The sequence below is a fragment of the Lepus europaeus genome, chromosome 3 (genome assembly GCF_033115175.1).
Source record: "Lepus europaeus isolate LE1 chromosome 3, mLepTim1.pri, whole genome shotgun sequence".
In the NCBI taxonomy this organism is placed as follows: Eukaryota; Metazoa; Chordata; class Mammalia; order Lagomorpha; family Leporidae; genus Lepus; species Lepus europaeus.
Genome location: NC_084829.1, coordinates 161,487,885 through 161,501,747, shown reverse-complemented (window position 1 = coordinate 161,501,747; position 13,863 = coordinate 161,487,885). Strand labels below are relative to the sequence as shown.

Sequence of the window (13,863 nt, the reverse complement as noted above, 5' to 3'; positions counted from 1 at the left end):
TGTACAAACCCCATGAACTGATGTTTCCATCTTTATAAACTGCTTCAAATCAGTAATTATCTAAAAGTAGGAGATGTGGCTGGAAAGTGGATCACCCGGACGTTGTTAACTGGGTGCCGGCTCTGAAGCCCTGTGACTGCAGATATGGTCAGCCAGCACGCCAAGACCCTCTGCTCCAGTCTCTCCTCGGGCTGTCCCTGGCACAGCGTGCGGCACAGGAACACCAGCACCGCGCAGACCGGTGCCAGAGCCGGGCTGTTCTGAGGCCCTCGGCGCCCTCAGCGGAGCCCGGCCACTCTGCAACGCGTCCCAAGTGAGGGCGACTGTGGAGGGCACCGGGGGGCGGCAGCCGTGCTGCTGGAGGGGGGGACTACCTGGTGTCATGGGCACTGCTGGTGGGTTTGGGCGGTGCGCAGTCGCCGCCAGAGGGGCCGGGGCGACCGGCGGCGGCGGTGGCGGCAGCGGCGGTGGCGGCGGCGGGGCCGCCGTGGCTCCGCGCCTCCGAAGGCCCGCTCCGGGTGCTAGGACGAGAGGAGAAGCTTCAGGAACACAGTGAGAAAGCGCGGTGGATATGCGAACGGTGTCAGTTCAAAACGAAACAAAAATACTTAAGAATACAAAACGCAAGTTGTTCTGTGACAATCAGGTCTAGGTGTGGAGAAAAAAACTTTGATGCTTTTTAAAAAAGAACTCTAGTCCTCACCTAGCGCGTGCTGTCCAATAAGGGTGAGGACGCTCACCAGCACGAGACGCAGAAATGCCACCACGTCCAGGACAGCGACTGTGAAAGCGGCCGTGGGTGACGCCACCGCAGGGGCCACGCACACACGTCAGGCCGGCAGCCGGGCTGCCTCTTCTCCATTACAAAAGGGACAGTCACCATTTCCTTTTTCAAACGTTTACTGTGCACAGTGGCATCTGTTTTTCTAAGGTCATTTTTCAGAGAAAAACAAGGCAAGAATTGCTGCAGAGCCAGAAGCAATTTAGTAGCTGGAGGTTGTGAGTAAGACTGAGAGGCTGGGTTATCTCAGAAGGACAGGTCTGTCCTGGATTGCACAGCGACTGCTCCTGGCCCGAGGGCCCCAGGGTTTGTCCCAGGAAAACGCACACAGGGGCTCCGAGAGGCCCACAGGCAGGAGACAGGACACACGTTCAGCTCTCAGGGCGAGCAGCCAGTACCTGAATCCCTCTGGAGTCGGGATAATCAGATGAGGGTTGGGAGGGTCGCTGTGGCACCGAGGCACCTTCACAGGGCGGGGGCTGTTCCGGTGAATAGCTGTCAGGGAAGACGGCGACACACGTCAGGGGAGGATCTGAAACCAGGCCGCTGGATGTCCCCAGTGACCCAAAGAAATCCGTTCACGTATGTAAAACATCGGCTCATGCACACCAACGCCACAGGAAGTGTCACTCTTTAAGATGACAGATCCCTATCTCACATTCTAAATTTTTCTCTATCGAAAACATTTTATGGGGGGGCCAGCACCGTGGCACAGGTTAATCCTCCACTTGCGGCACTGGCATCCCATATAGGCGCCAGTTCTAGTCCCAGCTGCTCCTCTTCCAATCCAGCTCTCTGCTGTGGCCTGGGAAAGCAGTAGAAAATGACCCAACTCCTTGAGCCCCTGCACCCAAGTAGGAGACCAGGAAGAAGCACCTGGCTCCTGGCTTCAGATCGGCACAGCTCTGGCCTTTGCGGCCATCTGGGGAGTGAACAAACGAAAGGAAGACCTTTCTCTTTGTTTCTCCCTCTCACTTCTGTAACTCTACCTCTCAAATAAATAAATCTTACACACACACACACAAACACACACATTTTATAAATCCTCGCATGACACGTACATAATGAATGCTAAAGAGATGATTCAACTCATTTCAGAGAGATGAAATGGGGCTTTGGGCAAGACGTTCTCCAGGTTACTGCCCCTCTACAAAGGTTCTGGTCAGATGGACACCCACAGCCCCAGGCTACGGGTCTCAGTCACTCCCTGAGAACTGCGGTTTGCCTTACCCTCTCTGTGCCAAAGCAGGTGGGCAGTGCACAGTGTGACTGGGCAATGCATCTCCCCAAAGCATGTTGACTTTTCTCCTCCTTTTAAATGCTTTGGTAGGAGTTAAATATGGATAAAAGTTAAAATGAAATTCAAAAGCATGACAATATTTGAACTGAAATTTTCAAACTAGGTGTCCACACCAGCAGTTACAAAAATGCTGACCAGTCCACTTTCCCAGCAGCTAAGGCTGTTTTCTCCTAACCAGTTTTCCTCCTCTTTAAATTATCTTTCTTAACACTGCTTGTCTTTTTAACGTCTGCCTTTTGTCTTCTTCCGTTAATCATTTTAAGCCTACAGACAGCTCATCCTGAAGAGGCTTCATCCCAAACAGAAATTTTCTCCTCTGCGGTCTCATTGGCTTCCTTTTATTGACATTACCCAGGAGAGGCAGAAACACCGAAAACAGTCAGATCTGAAGTGCCCCGGCAAAACTGGCAAAACAAAATTCTGGTGAGCCGTTTATAAAATTTCAGGCCCCAGGACTCCAGCCTCACTATCTCAAAAATTACTATGCAAAGGGGAAGACTGCCAATAGTAACAAAGTAAAGAAACGCAACAACAAAGTTGAGAGGGGATGAGGACCTCAGTGAAGGCACTAGGAACCACCAAGTGGACAGCTGCCACCAGGCTCCCACGGAGGACTCCAACCAAGACATTCTGTTTGTAAAAGTGCGGGCTGGCGCTGTGGTGTAGCGGATTAAGGCCCCGGCCTGCAGTGCCAGCATCCCATACGGGTGCCGGTTTCGAGTCCCAGCTGCTCCTCTTGGGATCCAGCTCCCTGCTTACAGGCTGGGGAAGCAGTGGAAAGTGGTCCAAGTGCTTGGACCCCTGCACCCACGTGGGAAACCCAGATAAAGCTCCTGGCTCCTGGCTTCAGATGGGCTCAGCTCTGGCCGTTGTGGCCATTTGGGGAGTGAACCAGCAGATGGAAGATCTCTCTCTCTTTCTCTCTCTTTACCCCTCTCTGTAATTCTTTCAAATAAATAAATCTCTTTAAAAAAAAATGCACATACACAATGTTAACACTCCACATGCACAAAACAAAGCATTTCTTTTACTTCATGTGGCAAAACTGTGAAAATTCACTGGAAACAAATGAGCAAAAAAATGAGCAAAAATTAGATAGGTATTCAAATTTCACTGGTGGTGAACGTTTATCACTGAGTTGTTTCTCATGGCCATAGTACATGAAATCCCATAGAGAAGTGGTAGGAGGGATTACGGTACTCCACATGGCCACGACGTAGCCGCTGAAGAGAATCAGAGCTGTGCATGCGGACTTGGAGGAACCTCTTCAATTGTCAGGTAAGAAAAGAGATTAACATCCAGTAGGATCCAAGTTTGTACCGTAACTGGCAGGAAAACAAGCTTATGTGTGCACAGAACAGCATGCGCTAGGGCAAGTTTGTGCAATTACACGAAGATACAGAAAACACGCCAGGCTACCTGCCTAGAGCAGGACAGGGAGGAAGCAATGGTAAGGAGAAAAAAGGACAGCTGATGCGCTCGACATTTTCATTAATTTCTCTTGCAAGAAAAGAACACAAAGTCAGACGGTGAACATAAAGCCTCGCCAGCTTTCAAAGGGGAGCTCAGGGATGCTGGGTGAGCAGCCAGGGCCCTGCCGCGGGCACCTGAGGGAGCCCACTCCCCTCCCTGAGGCCAGCGTGAGCCCACGGCAACTGCTTTGCCCCTAGCCGTCTGCAGCGACACACACTCAACCAGCCATCACCTCTGCAGTGCGGGACTTTTTTTTTTTACTTTCGAAGTCCTTATAAATGTACATCTATATTTTTCTAAATATCTTTTCTATGTTGTGATTTTTCTACAAAGACAATGGTTCCTTATTGTATGGAGTATTTTTAAAAGCAATATTTACTGAATTGTTGCTCACATATTAGGAAAATCTTAGTTGAGAAAATCAAAATCTAGTAACAATAATATGCTTCGGCAAAATTTTGATAGGAATACAGCATCTTTTATAAAACGCTTCAGTAGTTCTGAAAGTGGCAACTCGGGGGCCGGCGCCATGGTTCACTTGGTTAATCCTCTGCCTGCGGCGCCGGCATCCCATATGGGCGCTGGGTTCTAGTCCCGGTTGCTCCTCTTCCAGTCCGGCTTTCTGCTGTGGCCCGGGAAGGCAGTGGAGGATGGCCCAAGTCCTTGGGCCCTGCACCCGCATGGGAGACCGGAGAAGCACCTGGCTCCTGGCTTCGGATCGGCACAGCACCGGCCGTGGCGGCCATTTGGGGGCTGAACCAACAGAAGGAAGACCTTTCTCTCTGTCTCTCTCTCTCACTGTCTAATTCCATCTTTCAAATAAATTAAAAAAAAAAAAAAAAAAAAAACAACCTGCTCTACTAATTTTCTATAGCTGGCAATCACTCTTTAAGCTAGTGATATTCAATAAATCTACCATTTATGAATATTTGCTGTAATTTGAATAACATAAAACAAGTAAGTTTTCATTTCTGGGTGTTTGACATATAAGTACAGTTTTATTTACAGACTACACCAGGAATGATGTAAAACAGAGCCTTTTGTTGATATGTATATATATATATGTTGATATGTGTATATATATATTTCAAGTTTCAACATATACTCAAAAATTGTGCATTAACAGAATGGAAAATTTATTTTTTTTTATTTTTTATTTTTTTGACAGGCAGAGTGGACAGTGAGAGAGAAACAGAGAGAAAGGTCTTCCTTTGCAGTTGGTTCACCCTCCAATGGCTGCCGCGCTATGGTTGGCGCACCGCGCTGATCTGAAGGCAGGAGCCAGGTGCTTCTCCTGGTCTCCCATGGGGTGCAGGGCCCAAGCACTTGGGCCATCCTCCACTGCACTTCCAGGCCACAGCAGAGAGCTGGCCTGGAAGAGGGGCAACCGGGACAGAATTTGGCGCCCCGACCGGGACTAGAACCGGTGTGCCGGCGCCGCAAGGTGGAGGATTAGCCTAGTGAGCTGCGGCGCCGGCCTGGAATGGAAAATTAAGTAATGTATACGATTATATAATAACTTGCTTTTTTTAAAACAGTAGAACCCAGGGCTGGCAACGTGCAAAGAGGGTAAAGCCACCGCCTTCGACAAAGGCATCCCACCACGTGGGCACTGGCTCAGTTTCCAGCTGCTTCACGTCCAGTCCAGCTTCCTGCTCATGTGCCTGGGAAAGTAGCAGAGGATGACCCAAGTACCTGGGCCCTGCACCCATATGGCAGACAAAGAAGCTCCTGGCTTCTGGCTCCAAACTGGCCCGGCTCCAGCCATTTAAGGGAGGGAACCAGAAGATGGAAGATCTCTATGTGTCTCTTCCTCTCTCTCTCTGCCTTTAAAATAAACAAATAAATCATTTAAAAAAAAAAAAAAAAAAAGGTAGAACCGAATCAGAATTGGGGCAGTGGGTACACAGGAAAACCATGGGGCAAACAAACAGCCTCCTTGAGGAGATGAAGCAGCAGGGCCCAGGAAACCGCCTGCCCCTGCAGCAGGGAGCTCCTGCCACCTGCAGCAGACACCTCTTCCAGTCCTCCTGCCCTGTGAGCAAAACTTCACCAGGAGAGCAGAATGGCTGTGCCGATGCAGAACAAACAAGACAGTTCCACCTGCTGGCTGGCGTGGAGCAGCGCTTCGCGCTGGCATTCTGAGCGCCCTGTCCAGACGCACAATGGTCACGGTGGAGTCCTCTACTGCTTACCTCACAGCTGTCACTTTCACTGTTGATTTCCTGAGCATTCTCAAAACACTTTTTGCACCATTTTACAGGGTGGTGATCACAAGACGATGCGCTCATCCAAACCACATGACCCAGAGGAGGGCTGTGAGGCTGTCTTACCAAGGTACAAACCTGTGACAGGACTGTGCGGCTTTCCTATGACGTGGCCAATGCACTCATTCATCAGGGCTTGCAGGCTCTAGAGACCAAAGGAAAACCGGCAAGGAGAGGAAGGACAGGTGTGCTAATCAGTGGTATAAGGTTTCCAGCATAATTAAAAGAAGCGTGCTACATTTTCACAGTTCTTTAAAAAAAAGATATAAACATAAATTAAACCTAGATCGTACCTAATTTCCAATAATATAGTCTATCATTCCATTTTATTTTATACATAAAAGAAAATTAACAGCCAATTCCCCACCACGCAGTGATGCACACGAGCAAAGGGCTTTTCACGGCATCCGCTCTGCTTACTACGGGGAGGGCCAGAGGAAGGAGCTCGCGTTCTCAACCACACCTTTCTGATCTGACGCGGTTTATCTATGAGCAACACCTCTGCTGGTGCTGTGCCCCCAAATGATGTTCACGATGCCCACTGATGTGGGACAGCTCAATACTGCTCTTCCTCAGACCGTCACAAAGAAGGAACCACGGAGGCAGCTTATAAAATATAAAAGCAGCAAGCATTGCAGAAGCACCAGGGTTTGTAAGCAGCCTGGCACTGGCATGGTCAGATGGGCACTGCTGTTTTACAGGAAGGCAAGAGGAAGACAGTGTAACGCAACTGAGAGGGCTTTAACGTCTCAGCAGTGCCGTGATAAGGACACTACAAACACTAAGAACCACTACTACATATTTAAAAATACATACTCAGGGAACAGAGAGCGAGCAGTTGATTTCTAATGAAAGAGATTTTAGGGCATTCCTACCAAGAAGTCATCTTCTGGCAAGGCTGAAATGAAGACAGGCTCAATGGCTTGGAGAAAATCAAATCCTTGGGTCGCCCACCTGTGACGCGAGAAGACACAGCGCTCACTAACCGCCAGCAACAAGCCGTGGTAGATTACACAAAACGTACAAGTAATCCAGCTGGACAAAACACATTTTTTTGTCTTTATGTAAATGCCTGGGTTGAGTCAATTCATAGTGTGACCACTGGGACAGGAGGACAACTTGGCTTTCCTTTCTTGGAGCTCAGGGAAGCATTTTAGAAGAGATGGGTGCCATCTGTACTTCCACAATCACATGAGCTGTGTAAGGTAAAGGGCCAAGCTGCAGTCCCAGGTGTACCAAATTTGTGTTTTCTCTAGCTTGGAAGATGCCCTGGAGTGTCCCAAACACCGGTGTCCCTAAGCGCCACCACGGAACAGGCGGCTCCCTCTCACCAGGCACCAGCCCTCAGCAGCCATGTGCTCCAGTGGGGCCACCACCGGGCCTCACAGGTGCTCTACACACTTCCCCGGCCAACTCAGGACTCCTCATTTACACCAAGGAACAGGCTTAACACTCATGTGGGAGGTCAAAGGGTCAGCACACAGGAAGCCTTGACCAGGGAGAATGGAGTTCCCTCCAAGATAGCTCATTTGAGGCACAGCAGGAGAAACTGACCCTGGTGACACCTGCGTTCACATCAGAGCACAGGCTCAAGTCCCCGCTTCTCCACTTTGGATCCAGCTTCCTGCTAATGCATCTTGAAGGCACTAGGTAACAGCTCAAGAGCCTGGGCCCCTGCCACCTACGTGGGAAACCAGAGAGTTCCAGGCTCTTGGCTTCAGCCTGGCCCAGCCCTAGCTATTACAGGCATTTGGGAAATAAAACAACAGAAAGGGCCGGCGCCGTGGCTCAACAGGCTAATCCTCCGCCTTGCGGCGCCAGCACACCGGGTTCTAGTCCCGGTTGGGGCACCGGATTCTATCCTGGTTGCCCCTCTTCCAGGCCAGCTCTCTGCTATGGCCCGGAAGTGCAGTGGAGGATGGCCCAAGTGCTTGGGCCCTGCACCCCATGGGGGACCAGGAGAAGCACCTGGCTCCTGGCTTAGGATCAGCGCGAAGCACCGGCCTCAGTGGCCATTGGAGAGTGAACCAACAGCAAAGGAAGACCTTTCTCTCTGTCTCTCTCTCTCTCTCTCTCACTATCCACCCTGTCAAAAAAAAAAAAAAAAAAAAAAAAAAAACAGAAAGAAGAGTGCTCTCCCTCTGTTGCTCTGCCTTTCAAACAGATGAAAGTAAACGTTTAAAAAGGAAAAAAAAAAAACTCAGTTTGGAACTTTGTAAAACAAAGTTTGAGAACTATGAGGTTTTGCCCGTGTACAGTTGCATTTAGTTACACTAGTCACCAACAAGTTCACAATGCTCCTTCTGGTGTCATCTACCGGAAATTAAATCTAGCACACAGGAACCAAGCAGCTCCAAGCCCACACGACTTGTGCTGCACACAACCTATGTGGTGTTACCTGGGTCTGGTGCCTCTGCCACTCTCACATTTAGTCAGCACGTAATTCATCCACTTCCTGGCAAAGCTGATGTATTTGTCTCCTATCTTCTGTCTAAACTCCCCAGACATCAATCGAACAACTTCTTTATGATACTGCAGAAAGATTTCATAAATGTCAAAATTAACACAAAAACCACTATTGCAATTCCACACACAATCAAGCTCGGTCTGTTTTAAGTGTCAATTGCTACAAAATATAGAACACACAATCCAATTATGTAAAATTTACATGAGGGGGGTCCTTCAAATGGTTCATGGAAAATGCAAGAAAACTATGCACGGATTTCAAACTGTTTCACGCCAAAATAGAAATCCTGTCTGTTCTGGACGGGATCCGGTCTGCAGTGCCCAGGAGGAGACAACGATCTGAAAAGAGCCCCGGTCAGAGCAACAGAGATTCTGCTGAGGGTGAAGCAAGAAGAGACATTAAATTCATGGTGAAGCTTCGGTTAACAAACAAAAGCAGGTGAGTTTGCGAAGCTGATCAGTTGACCACTGGTGGCTTGTGCAGCTGATCAGCACGATGCTCCAAAGACATGAGCAGTTGTCAAACAGTGATTTTTCACAAAGGTGAGCAGTTTGTCAAACAGTGACTTCTTCACAAGGGGTGAGATGGCTGAAGATGCAGCCGGCAGAGGCACACCATCCACGGCGGCTGACAAGCAACAGCGTCCCCACGGACGTGGCAATTCCGAGAACAAGAGCAGAGCTCCCAACGGAAACTGTGAACAAGCGGGGTCAACATTCGTCCACGGCTGTAACAGGACTGAACCGTGGCTGCACAGCACGGCCCTGAAGACAAAGCGCATGCAAAGCAAAGGCGACCATGTGTAGGCGCAGCCAAAGTGCAGCCGTCTGCAGCCAAGTCCCCGCAGCGCCTCCTGGCCTCACAGAGGGACAGAGACAGCAGCTGCTTGTTGGGAGAGCACTGTGAGAAACCAGACAACGCCTGGGCAGAAAACGCCCAGGAGAGCCTCGCCGGGGAGCCCTCCTGCCCGCCAGTCCTGTCGTCCAGCAAGGGCTGCCTCACGGGAGTGCCAAAGAAAAACCATCAGGCATCCGGCCCACAGTCCTGACCCGGCTCCGCCTCGTGTTTGCCTCTGACATTAAGAAACCTCCAGGAGGCACTCACTTCTTCAGTCAGGGACACAGAGCGGACCGCGTCGGCACGGCTGGACACCCAGAACCCTTAGTTCTGCAGGACAGACCAAACGCCGGCATCCGGCGCCTACAGAAGTGCCTTGAACTAGATGCAGCTCATGCTGAAAACAAAGCTTGCACTTCTGTTTTACCTTCTGCTTCCATTTTCCATGAACCCTTGAAGTCCCCACATGCACTCTGAACAGTGTAAAGATGGACAAAGATGGGATTTCAAAATGCAGCCCCGTAAATATTTTGCTTGTAAGTTTAAAAATTAAGAATAATTTTTATATCAAACATCTCTTTAAAGTTTTAAAACGCAGTAGTTAGCTTTGAGAACAAAATTAAAACTGGGCAGCTACCTGACCGTTGACAAGCAAACACTTCCCAAGTTCAGGAGTGGGACAAGAGCCGCTCCTGTCCCGCTGTGCTTAGAGCTGGCAGAGCTGCAGAGCATGGAGTGCGCTCCTCCCCCCGGCGTCGGTGCCTACCTCAAAGCCGAAGTTGTAGCCCTGAATCATGGCCTCGCGGTGGTACTGCTGCAGGGTGACAGACTCGGACTCCTCAACTTCCGCGTCAAACTCTGACGTGAACATGTGGTCCACTCGGTCAATGGCGTCGCTTATTCTGTTGCACAGCTCTAAGGCATCGTTCTGAGGAGCCCCAAACCACGGTTAATCCAAAAGGAAGCAGATCCCACCATGCTTACTGCATTAGAGGGAGTTCACCTGTTACCACACAAACGCTGGCCACGCCAATGCATGTCTGCCACACTTATTCAGGTCATCAAAGGGAATGACTGAGGGATACATTATTTCCATTTTCACTTGTAGTAGGTTTTTTTTTTTTTTTTTTTTTTTTTGGACAGGCAGAGTGGACAGTGAGAGAGAGAGACAGAGAGAAAGGTCTTCCTTTTGCCATTGGTTCACCCTCCAATGGCCGTTGCGGCTGGTGCACCGTGCTGATCCGATGGCAGGAGCCAGGTGCTTCTCCTGGTCTCCCATGGGGTGCAGGGCCCAAGTACTTGGGCCATCCTCCACTGCACTCCCTGGCCACAGCAGAGAGCTGGCCTGGAAGAGGGGCAACCGGGACAGAATCCGGTGCCCCGACCGGGACTAGAACCCGGTGTGCCGGCGCCGCTAGGCGGAGGATTAGCCTATTGAGCTGAGTATTAGGCATTCTTGAGCAACGCATGAAATACAAGAGGGGCCAGCGCTGTGGCTTGGTAGGCTAAGCTTCTGCCTGCAGTGCAGGCATCCCATATGGGCACCAGTTTGAGTCCTGGCTGCTCCACTTTCAATCAAGCTCCCTGCTGATGTGCTTGGGAAAGCAGAAGATGGCCCAAATGCTCAGGCCCCTGCACCTGTGTGGGAGACCCAGATGAAGCTCCTGGCTTCTGATCAGCCCAGTTCCAGCCGTTGCAGCCATTTGGCAAGTGAACCAGTGGATAGAAGACCTCTCTCTCTACCTCTCCCTCTGTTTGTTAACTCTGCCTCTCAAATAAATAAATATTTTTAAAAAAAGAGTTTTAAAAAAAAATACAAGAGAAAAGCTCCATGTAACACAGTAATGCCAAATGAACACCTGGTCTTTGAATGGATGCTGCATTTTTTCATGTGAACCTCCAGAGACATTTCTGGCAATCTGGAAATACTTGGGGTTGTCCAAACTTGGAGGAAGGAGTGGCCTCTACCGGCATCTGTGGGTACAGGACCGGGAATCCACTGAACATCCTACAGTGCCCAGGATGGACCCCATAGCGAAGAATCATTAACCCAAAATGTCAATGCTATCGAGGATGGGAAACCAACCCTAATTCGAGCTTGTGCGGCCTGAGCCATGCCCCATGGGCTCCACACTGACCCCCTCCACAGGTCCTGAAACACACATGTGCATACGTGTTCTCCCATCAGGGAATACCTTAAGTGCTATGGCAAAATCTTCCAAAATCTTGACTCCCGTACTTCAGAAAATAAAATCTGGCCTCTCTCAACAAGCTGGTTTTTGCCCACCTCATTTGCCAGTCTCGTTTCCTGCCACTTTCCAAAATGTACCTCAGGACACAGCCATTCAGGCTGCGTGACGCTCAGGGAACCACGGATACCTACGCCCAAGGGTTCCTTTGCTAATTCCCTCCCAATCTGCATTCCTGGGGATTCTCCCAGGTGCAATCCCCAGAGGCCTACAGGGCCCAATCTCCCCCTCGCCGGTACTTCAGTGGGCAGTTCAGGGGTCTACACTCCTTGAGCTCAGGAATAATCCCATCCTACCTAACCCTGCGCTGTCCAGAGGACCTTAGTTCAGACCATAAGATAAAACTGCCCTTTCCTGGCATTAGGGTGGCACTACAAGCTATAACAGAGAGAAACAGCTTGTCCAAGTTTCTAAACTAAAAAGAGAACAACGCTTATCAACAACTCCACGGAGCACTTCTCCCTCAGGGTGTCTAGCTCCTGTGACTGACAGGGCAGGACAGCCACCGAGAGCTGTTTGAAGCCAAGACTGGTACATGGGCACAGAACAGAAAGGGGTGAAACAGAAACGAAGGGGAAACAATGCAAGGTTCTGGCTTTCTATAAACTCTGAAAGCCTTTGTGCCTGTCTACAACTATTTTGTTCAATTATAGTTAATTTGGCAGAATTAGTTCAAAAAAGAAATCAATCAATCTTTCAGATGTACATTACCAAGGTGGACAATCTCAAATACGCTCACTGCTAACTGCCGGAGGAGAAAGTAAGTCACATCGGGAACGGAGAGACCTGCATTCCAACCTCAACTTCACCACTAAGCAGCCTGTGCCCAGTGTGAAATCAATGAATGGCTGTTTTCTATCCCACAGCAGCAGGGTCCCGGCGAGCGCCAGGACTTCTGCAGTCTGACGTGGACAAACATGAGATGAGGAGACAGAATGGGGGCCACCTGAGAGCTCTGGTACCTTCAGCTGCTGCAGAGCTTTGGCGATGACGGGCTGACTGGACGTCTGCTCCTGGCGCAGGGTCACGAGCCCCTCGATGGACTGCTGGAAGGCCTTTCTCTGCATGGTGAGATGGGCAGACTGCATGACAACCAGCAGGAGGTTATCCACCTGAAAGGAGCATCAAACACAGGCCATGGAAGCAGACCAGTGACAGCCCCGCTCTAGCTCCACACCCACTCCAAAAGCCTGCCCGCTTCGGGGCTACCAGGCCAACAGCCACCTGCCCAGAGTCCCTTTCAAGCAAAGCCACTCTCACAGGGCAAGGCACTGCAGCGGGCCCGGGCATCTACATCGTCGGCAAGCTGGAGAAGATTCCCCCAGGGCGATGGAGGCACAGCATCTCCAAAACATCCCAGAACTTAACCCTGCTGCTGCACACGCGTGTGTGCAACACACATGTGCACAATGTGCGTGTGTGAGACAGCGGCATGTGAAGCAGCAAAAGGCAGGAGAGTGATGAAGGACTTTGTAGGAAACAATGAGAGAGAGAGAGAGACTGTATTATTTTTATTCTTTGTAGGAAACAGAGAGAGACTGTATTATTTTTATTCTTCAGGAGACAGGGCCGCCTCAGTGTTCTGAGTACTCCCGTGATGTGATCAGATGCACACGTGGTAACCGTTTCAGGAGCACCACCAACAAGCAAATACAGAGCTGGAGGGCGTGTGAAGCTGGAAACCCGGTGAGTAACCGAGCAGCACGGGAAGGGCTGCAACGCTCTGACCACAGCAGTGGGGACGCAGGGGAACATTCACTTTCTCATTTCCTGGAAATGCTTCCAGCTGTCAGGGCTACTGACTAGGGGCAGTGACGGAGTCTGTATCAACTGTCACTTCTGATGTGAACAAGTGAGTGGACAGCCTGCCATTCTGAGGCAGGCAAGGCAAGAGCAGAGCAGAGGCCTTGGGGCAGGGGGGACAGCAGGCCAGCACACCGTCCTCTGGTCAGGTTGAGTCTGAAGTGTACGTGACCACACCCTAAGCTGGACACTACCCTTAAACTGAACACAGGCAACATGAGCAGGCTTCCTAAGCTTAACTAGTGAGTTACATCAACTGTCCTGGGCTCCCTGCTGGGTAGGGAGATCATGAATGCCTACCACAAAAAATGCAATCTTGGGGCCGGCACTGGGGCACAGCAGGTGAGGCCCACTGCCTGTGATGCCAGCATCCCACATGGGTGCCAGTTCGAGACCCGGTTGCTCCACTTCTAACCCAGCTGCCTGCTTATGCACCTGGGAAGGCAGTGGAGGATGGCCCAAATGCTTGGTTCCCTCTACCCACATGGGAGACATGAAAGAAGTTCCTGGCTCCTGGCTCCTGGCTCCAGCCCAGCCCCAGCTGGTGAGGCTATTTGGGGAGTGAGCCAGCAAAGACAGGATCTGAATTTCGATCTCTCTCCCTCTTTCTCTTTCTGTCTCTAAGTCTGCCTTTCAAATAGATAAATAAATCTTAAAGAAAAAAAAAAAAGAAATCTATTAAATAA

At 50.3% G+C, this 13,863-nt stretch overlaps 1 protein-coding gene across 3 annotated transcripts in view; it reads right to left on the bottom strand.

Annotated features, from left to right (window-relative positions):
- The window catches only part of MAP3K4 (mitogen-activated protein kinase kinase kinase 4), a 131,778-nt gene that overhangs the window by 17,083 nt on the left and 100,832 nt on the right, over positions 1–13,863 (bottom strand). The window contains exons 11-17 of one of the 3 annotated variants that reach the window (XM_062187011.1): positions 12,337–12,486; positions 9,892–10,053; positions 8,220–8,353; positions 6,697–6,775; positions 5,900–5,966; positions 1,180–1,276; positions 375–521 (exon numbers count right to left, since the gene is read on the bottom strand). In XM_062187011.1, the coding sequence (XP_062042995.1) occupies positions 375–521; positions 1,180–1,276; positions 5,900–5,966; positions 6,697–6,775; positions 8,220–8,353; positions 9,892–10,053; positions 12,337–12,486 (836 nt within the window). Of the gene's footprint in view, positions 1–374; positions 522–1,179; positions 1,277–5,887; positions 5,967–6,696; positions 6,776–8,219; positions 8,354–9,891; positions 10,054–12,336; positions 12,487–13,863 lie in introns of all 3 variants that reach the window. The other 2 variants (XM_062187009.1, XM_062187010.1) reach the window with 2 other exon arrangements.